This window comes from Nothoprocta perdicaria, unplaced genomic scaffold (assembly GCF_003342845.1).
Source record: "Nothoprocta perdicaria isolate Ctin4 unplaced genomic scaffold, notPer1 scaffold_230, whole genome shotgun sequence".
Taxonomy (NCBI): Eukaryota; Metazoa; Chordata; class Aves; order Tinamiformes; family Tinamidae; genus Nothoprocta; species Nothoprocta perdicaria.
Genome location: NW_020455456.1, coordinates 1176049 through 1184737, shown reverse-complemented (window position 1 = coordinate 1184737; position 8689 = coordinate 1176049). Strand labels below are relative to the sequence as shown.

Below are 8689 nucleotides of genomic sequence, written 5' to 3'. Positions count from 1 at the left end.
GGCGGCGCGCGCGGCGCGGCTCGGAACGCGGCGGAGGGATCCGGGGGCCGGGCAGCAACGGCGGCGCGTGGGACGCGGCGCCAGAAGCGGCAGTGTCGCCGCGTTCCGTTGCGGCGCGGGCGAGTGTCGCGCTCGGTGCCGCTCTGCTCTCGGTTCCTGGCTCTGCTCTCGGTTCCTGGCTCTGCTCTCGGTTCCTGGCTCTGCTCTCGCTCTCCGGTCTCGCCCTCTGCCTCAGTGATGGTAGCTTGAATCATGGTTGCTCTTTGTAGCAACTGTGGCAATTTGAACCCGTGCTAGGGCCGTTTGGCTTGAATGAACTGACGGATAAACACAGTCCATCAAGTCGTGAGGCTGTCGCCACCAAATCTTGCTAAATCGGAGATAGTTTTCTTTGAGGAAAAATCTTTTCCTTCCAGTTAAGATTTCTACTCTTCTTTTTTTCCCTCAAGATCGTTAGGTCTCATACTTGTCAAAACTTAATTTTTATAGAAGCTTCACTTGCCTTTTGGCCTTAGGTCCCCAGAAAGAGTTTAATATAACAAACAGAAATATTAGACTTTGACGTAACAAACAGAAATATTAAMTTTTAAAAAGAAGGCAGTGAGTTAACTTTAAAATTCCTAAAAGCTAATCTGTTAACATAATATAAGGGCTTCTGCCTCTGCCTTTGGACTCAAGACAGACCATAATGCGAACACTTCATTCCTAGGCTAGGAAAGCGATTTTCAAGATTCACACACGAAACTGGGTCCCACGACCACTTGACATGCTTCTGGACGAGCTGGCTGAAAAATCCGTCGGTAAGTTCATCCGGTGGTAAGTTTTCTCCTGTGGGAGATGCCCACAGGAGAAAAGTTTGCCTGATTTGTAAGCATGCAGGCCAATTAACAAAACCTCTGCCGTGCAGTCACATTTTTCAAATTTTCTACTAGGATATTTGTTTTTAAACTGCATGCAGGGTCTTGACATGTTGCACTTTGGCAACTCGACTTTTCCATGTTGCCTGAGACTGGCATAACATTCAATTTGATTTTTTTTATTATTATTATTAGGATACTGCGGTGCTGATATCAGGTCTGCATGTGCCGAAGCCGCCCTCTGTGCTTTGCGGCGMCGCCACCCTCAGACACACAGGAGCACAGAGAAACTGCAGCTAGATATCTCTTCGATCAAAACAACACCCAAAGATTTTTTCATGGCTATGGAAAAGATTGTACCAGCTTCACAGCGCTCTGTCTCTTCCCCGGGACAGGCATTATCACCCATTTTTAAACCACTGTTTGAGAATACTTTTCAGAGAATTTTGCAAGTCCTGCAGAGAGTATTTCCTCATGCAGGACTTGTTCTAAAGAAGAACCAATGTCAAGGTATGACACTAACATGTACAGCTAGTTAAAACTAAGTGTTATTTTAGCTATCAGCATTTTACATCATATTCATTTAAACATTTGGGGATCACACTGCACACTTGCATGGGAGATCACATGCCCCATATTGCTTTATAATATTCTGCTAGCTCTTCTTCCAGGTGAGTTGCTACATTCATTTTTATTTGTAGAATAGGCTGAAAGCCACAAAAAAATGCAAGCAGAGATGCCAGGCCATCCATAACTGCTTACCCTTTCACAAATGGTGGGTGTCCAGGAACTGCAGAAATTGTTGCTGGCAATCACATTTCTTTGTTCTAGGGGGGAAAAAARGGGATTTTTCACCAATAAAGAAATATAACTTTAAATATAGCATTTAGTACAAGCCCATCCAAGGCAGAAATAGATGATAACTGGGTTTAGAAGCTGTCTTAGAGTGAGAGACATGCAGACTATCCAGGAAAGTGAACAAACCCTTGTGGTCTTTCAGATGACAAGAACGATATTTTACAAAGCGATTTCACCTGTAGTGATGACGAATCACTTTCAGCCTTTGAAGATAAGGAGGCTTTTTATAAAAGGTCTCAAATAGAGATGAAATTCCTCRACTTTAAAAGGTGAATGCCCGTCCCCTTTTATTATGCTGTTACATCTTCTTTCAAGAGAAACTTGAAAGAGAGAAGAGTAACATTTATGTCCTTATTAATAACTATGATTTTAAAACTTATTTTCTAATTTTGCTCTAGAAATGCTTATCACCAGCCAACATCTCACAGGCCAAGGCTCTTGCTGTCTGGGGAGCGAAACAGTGGGCAAGGTTCTCACTTGGCACCTGCAGTCATACACGCCCTGGAGAAGTTTCCAGTTTATACCCTGGACTTGTCAGTTCTGCTTGCTAGTACCTCGTCGCCAGAAGAAACATGTGCCCAGGTATCTTTTTTTTTGCCTTCTTTTTTCCTTTAGTCTCATGATATTCATTGACTGTAAGTTACTGCAGTGAGGTAAGTGAAATTGTTAGTGGAGGTGATCTGGTTTTTAAGTACTTTAGTATTATAACATTTGGACCTTTTATGAGAAGCTCCTGAGAGGGGGACACATAAGTACAGATGTTATACTGAGCTGGRAGGCTCTTCAGGAGTTAACTTACATCTAAGCAGTTTGGAAATCAGGCAGCAGTCTGGATCTCTGCCTGTCTCTGTAGCTTTGTCAATWATTGAGTCAAAGCAGAAATTTTACTTTATTGGTAGTAATTTTTTTTGATTTTGGTGGGGGTTTTTTTGGTACTTTGTCTTTATGCACTTCTGTGTCGTAGGTCGGTTTGATACCTAGTTATTTATTAGCAACCTGTGCTCCCTGGTTCATTGCTCTAACCAAAGCTTTCATTTTATAGTTTATCCGAGACGCTCAGAGGACAGCACCCAGTATAATTTATATCCCACGTATCAATGTATGGTGGGAAACGGCTGGATTTGCACTAAAAACTACTTTCACAACATTACTGGAGAACATTCCAGCATTTGCTCCAGTTTTGTTGCTTGCCACATCGAATGTCACTTACGCGGATCTCCAAGATGAGGTATTTCTAGCAATACTTTTCCTAATTCTTTTATTCCGTTTCACTTTATGAATCCTTTTAAGTATACAGATACTATCCTCTCCTAAGCAGATGGATACTTTTCTTACTAGGGGACCCTACTGAACCATTTAATTTTGCTTAGACACCAAGCAGGGCTGGGAACATTTGTCTAAATTGTTTTGTGAGTCAAGGGACTCGCTTCAACATCGGCAAGAAATCTCAAAGGTGGTGAATGTCACCACTCTGCCACTGCGTCACGAGGTCACTGCACCTTTGAGGTCCCCCACGAGATTAATTTTTAGAGGTTTTCCTTGTCTTTTTGGAGTAGTGATCTTGTATCTGAAATGTCTTTCCTTCTCATGCCTTAGATACAAGAGTTGTTTATTGAAGATTATGGAGAAGTTTTCGATGTCCGACTGCCTAATAAGGAAGAAAGAAGAAACTTTTTTGAGAACTTAATTTTAAATCAGGCTGCGAAACCTCCTGCCTCTAAAAAGAAAGCAGGTGAGCCTATTCCACAAACAAAAACTTGCTAACAGCCTTACGGTAGTTGTTTTGGTAACGGCTTTTCTGTCAGTAACTTTGTGTGTGTGCGCATGTTTGAGCACTGGAGATTGACTAAACCTTTCTGGTTAACTTCAGCTTGGCAGGCCCTGGAAGTGCTGCCGGTGCCGCTGCCGCCGGAGCCTCACAAACTGACGGAGGAAGAAAAGCGACAGATAGAGGAGGAAGAGGAGGATTCCCTTCGGGAGCTTAGGTTTTTCCTAAGGGATGTTACACACAGACTTGCCACTGATAGGCGTTTCAAGGCCTTCGCAAAACCTGTTGATCTAGATGAGGTAAACTGGTTTTGATCGGTAATAGTGCTTTCTTTGCGTGTGTTTTTAATTGCTCCTTTTTAATTACTCTTTTTTTTTGAGTAGTCACTGAAAGCCCTGGTTTCCTTCTAGAAAGTCAGGCCGGATACCACCACAGTTTGCTTGGGAAAAGACTTTGATACATAGGTGTGGTACAACTTTGCAAAAAAATCCAAAGATTTCTTTATAATTATACACAATATTCATAGGGCTGTTTTAATTTAGGCTGGAGCACTTGCTCCACCTTTGTTGACCATCAATGGTTTCTATTGGGAATGTTTGCAAAACCAGGGAAGATTCCATCGGCCATCTTAGGTGGCTCCCCAGTAYAAGACCAACCATAAATGACAAAGTYCCAAACTTCCAAAGTCCCTCTTTTTCTCATTCAATTTACTGAATAAATCTGTTAAGATAGGGGCATATACCTCAAAGTCAGTTGTCATTTTAATATAGTTGTGTATATAGCAAGGGTCTTGTCCCTCTGGGCATCCCTTGYCTTTCCTTCCAAGGTCTTGAGCTGTGAATAGTCTGAACAAATACAGGTGTTCTTATCCAAACTAGTCTTTAGGCTCCTCTCGAGGTCTCAAGCAAAGAGAAAAGTACCTCTGGTCAGGATACCTCATCCTAAAGGGGACGCCTAGGAGAGAGGCTTCCAAAGGGCAATTTCAGCAGCCCAGAGCTGCCCAATTCCAGCTGCCCAGAGCAGAGACCATCTCAAATGGCTCAATCAACTCTATTTATTGTGATTTTCTGAAGCTAAATGAGATGAACCCTGCTCTGCATGTCTCAATATTTAGACTTTCCTGCTTCTTTTCTTCTTCCTTCCAATCTGCCTCTTCAAAACCATTTGAAAGAGCCCTTCCTTTTTCAAGTGGCTAATTGGTTAATGCCATTATCTACTGATAATGCCACAAATATTTGGGGTTTTTAAGAAGTTGCTTATTTGAATTGATKAAAATAACTTTGGTAGATGCTGTGTAAGTCTAATAAAATCTCTGAATGCATATATTTAATTTGTAGGTACCTGATTATATCACAATTATTAAACAGCCAATGGACCTTTCAACAATTCTCTCTAAAATTGACTTGCGTCAGTATGTAACTGCAGGAGATTTTCTGAAAGATATCGATCTAATCTGTAGCAATGCCTTAGAATACAATCCAGATAGAGAACCTGGAGGTGAGGATATATCTTTATCCCTAATTTAGATAATCTTTAAAAGGTAGAAATTGATAGTGCAGTCTCTTGACAATGGACTTTGGATTAGGTCACTTTAAACACCCACAGAGAGCATTTCTCCCCAGGTTAAAAAATTATTAGAGCATTAAACTATTTGGAGAGGAAATTATGTGCAATCAGTGCTCATTAATAAGTAGTGTCTCTGCCTTTATCATTAACTTTTATGTTAAAACTTAAATTTTTATTTTTTCTGCTAAAAATATTTATGCAAATAACTTTCAAACCCTATTGGGAAAAGAGTTAATCTTTTCCATGTGATCAAAATTAAGGATTTCACTTAGCTTATGGCAAACCCKCACTTCTCACTGTCAAATTGCAGGTCGTCTCATTAGACACAAAGCTTGCACTCTGAGAGATGTTGCATATGCCATAGTAAAAGCAGAAATGGATGAAGACTTTGACCAAATCTGTGAAGAAATCAAAAAGGCTCGTAAGAAAAGAGGTAGCTATTTCAATCCTAAGGATTTTAAGACTTGCCTCCATATCTGTAACCAGAAATGGGAGACAAACTTTTTGGCTGTCTGTTCTTCATTGCAAGGTTACAGCTCTCCAGCCTATGTGCCTTCTTACTACAACGTGAGGCCACAGCAGGCCTCTGTTTCTGGATGTAATAAGAAAAATAAGCRTAATAAAAGAGTCAAGACGACAGTGCCGCCTGTAGCCTGCAGCACACCACCGTCTAAAGGCAAGTTGCTTTTTCTATTTTTTTTTCTGAGGCATAAATGAGGCATAAATACAAAGATTGTTTAAAATAGCTTACCTGAATCATAAAATTTTACTGAGAACTGTTCACATAACGAGACAGTAAGCAACTTTATCTAATAGGCAGAAAATATGATTACAAAGCAAGGCTAAAGTAGGAATTTTCTCTGCATAAAATCTTAGAAGTTTAATTTAAAATCTTAAATTCATTCCAAAATCTGGCAAATTGACCACATTAACATGTAACTTTAGACCTACATAGGTAGTGAGATTTGACAGTACTTTCCGTTTTTTGATGTTTTTCCTTGAAACACAAGGCAGATAAGAATACCAGKTTTTAAAGTAACCGCTTTGATGATGCGTTGGGTTCTTTTTTCTAATATCTCAYTGCAGCTAGGTCAAAAGGAAAACGCAAGAGAGGCAAATCCACTTCAAGTAGTGAAGCAAAAAGGAGAAAGGTTTTGCAGTTCAGCAAAGTGAAGAAAACTGGAAAAGACCAAGATGAAGARGAGAGTGATGAAGAAGAGTTTCTGGAGAGCAGTGTTTCCAGCATGCCTCTGACTGAAGTTGAACTCATGCGAGGCTCTCATACGGACCAAAGCCACAATATTCTTCCAGGACAACGGACAAACGTCTATGAAAATAACTATGAGACAGAAAACAAGAGCTGTTGCTCTGCAGCTACCTCTGGCCCTGCAAAGAAGACAGCCAAATCTTCTCAATATTCAGAGCTAAAAAAGAGAAAGGAGATTTTTGATTCCCAGATGGCAGAAAGTTTTAAAGAAGATGATTCAAAAGGTAAGGGAAAGTTCTAGCAGGTCATTTAGTTGCAATGTGCTGTTGAGGGAAAGAGAAATAATAGAGTGAAATTAAAGGAGGCTATTTCTATTTCCCTTCACAAATCATTGCACTGTTTCTTCCATTATGATCCTGTCCCTCTGATTACACTACCAAATTAATATTTTTCTTAAGCTGCTGCTCTTTTGATTCTGCAGTCAGTTCTTGCAATTCTAGCTCCTTGAAAACCAGCAATCATTTGCTTTCTTTTATTGGATGGGCATCTTTCCGAGAATGAGCAGCTGAGGCTAAGAAGCTGTAACTCAGCCTGTGTAGATTTAGTCCTAATGTGGCAGAGATGACTTGGTTCCCATTTTCTATGGAGGGGAAAGTAGAAGCCAAGTATTCCTCAGTGAACTGTAGAGAAAGATTGGATGCCGCTGGTGGGACAGCTGCTGGATAGCGGTGGTCCATATTCCATATAAACAGAAATCATGACTTAAGAAAATGCTTTCATTCCAGAAACACAAATGCTTCATACAAGGTCGGCTGGATGTTCTCAGGCAGAACAGCAGCAATGGATGGATATCAAGGAAGCGGTGGGAATTCTCGAAAACCCACATCCCCCTGTTGTGATAGATTACACAAAGCTGATGGTGAGTCTGTTTCCACTTTTCTCTATAACAAAGTGGGGAGTTTTCCACCCTCACTGATGTGAGACAGYTGTGGGCAGTTATTTCCCTTTGCCTGATGCTGTCTGGAGGGCCAACAGCCTCACTCCATGCACAGCTCCTGAACCCTGCTGGCAAGGGCTTGTATTATAATGTTACTGGTTGGCTCCTGAAGGCTTGAAGTGCCTTTTCAGAAGCTCTCATTCTATTTTAAACTTACATTGTCTCCATTTGCTTTGCAGCATTTGCTGGATTTGGTCACTGAACTAACTAAGGACTTCAATATATTTTACTTGGAAAAAATATACGCTCTCCTCAGCCAGTGCATTTACCAGCATCGGAATGACTATGACAAAACTAAACTAATTATGGTAAAGTTTACATATATTTATATTTTCTCATGTTTACAGATAGTATTCTATCACAGTTACACAGTCTCCATGCACTCTGGACATCATGCTTATCTAATATTAATTGCTTTAGGGCTTAGTTGTCATGTAAGACTTACTCATTTCCATCTGGAAGACATTTATCCATATTGCAAAAGCATTGTTATATTTGGCATAAATATCTGCAGTTTCARCAAATTTGTGCTTACTAAAAATTGGTCTTTTTTTTTTTTATTTCCAGGAAATGAAGAAAATAATTAGAAACTTCTTCTGCGCTTCATAATGTCATCTGCAGAATACACTTCATTTCTACATTATGAAATTTTAGTTTAGTTGCATGTTGTTCTGGTAGCTGTTTATAATTCMGTAAATAGTACTTCTAAGTATAGATTTTTATATACATACAGATTTTATATACATACAGATRCAAAAGGAATATATCTTAAAATATATTAAGAAAGCTCAGGTAATGCCCTTTAACTGCTTTTAAGGGATACTTTTGTTCTATACCTATTGTGTGAGAAATAGCAAGCTTGGACAGGAGAATTACACATGTTCTGTTGAGATCACCATGTTCAGCTTGCTTTTCTACTACCACATTTACTTCAAGTCTTTTACGTCRCTTTTTTATGTGACATATGTTTGTTGGTGTCTTTTGGAACCTTACAGAACTGAACATTTTCCAGACAATCTCAGTGCCTCTTTTAAAACACAACATTGGAAAACTTGATAAGCTTTTATTATCTTATTCCAACTTGTGACAATATATTGTTCTGCAGCAGCCTGTGAGGCTGTGTATTCCATTGTGTATTGCCTAAACACTTGAAAACAAAGCTTATTTTAACACATGAAAAGYAAATCCTTTAGAAACTCTTAATCCAATTGGAGGTAATATTTAATTATCTGACAAATCCTCAATGGCTTTCATAGAATTAACCTACCTAAAGAGTGTTTGAGGAATACTGTTTCCACAACCACACATTATTTTTGCTGTGACATACCTTGGCTTGAGACAACTTTCAATATAAGAAGATAATAAATAATATTAATAATAAAAAACAAATTATTTTTGCTGTGACATACCTTGGCTTGAGACAACTTTCAATATAA

General features: G+C 39.6%; 1 protein-coding gene across 1 annotated transcript; it reads left to right on the top strand.

Annotated features, from left to right (window-relative positions):
• The first annotated feature begins 201 nt into the window (after positions 1 to 201).
• Positions 202 to 8392, top strand: ATAD2 (ATPase family, AAA domain containing 2). The gene is made up of 15 exons (XM_026039500.1): positions 202 to 240; positions 710 to 800; positions 1053 to 1367; positions 1858 to 1984; positions 2114 to 2297; positions 2758 to 2943; positions 3312 to 3447; positions 3586 to 3782; positions 4821 to 4980; positions 5360 to 5482; positions 5579 to 5725; positions 6136 to 6540; positions 7042 to 7175; positions 7433 to 7561; positions 7821 to 8392. The coding sequence occupies exons 1-15, from the start codon at positions 238 to 240 to the stop codon at positions 7860 to 7862; spliced, it is 2379 nt and encodes a 792-aa protein (XP_025895285.1). The 5' UTR covers positions 202 to 237; the 3' UTR covers positions 7863 to 8392.
• Positions 8393 to 8689: the final 297 nt, after the last annotated feature.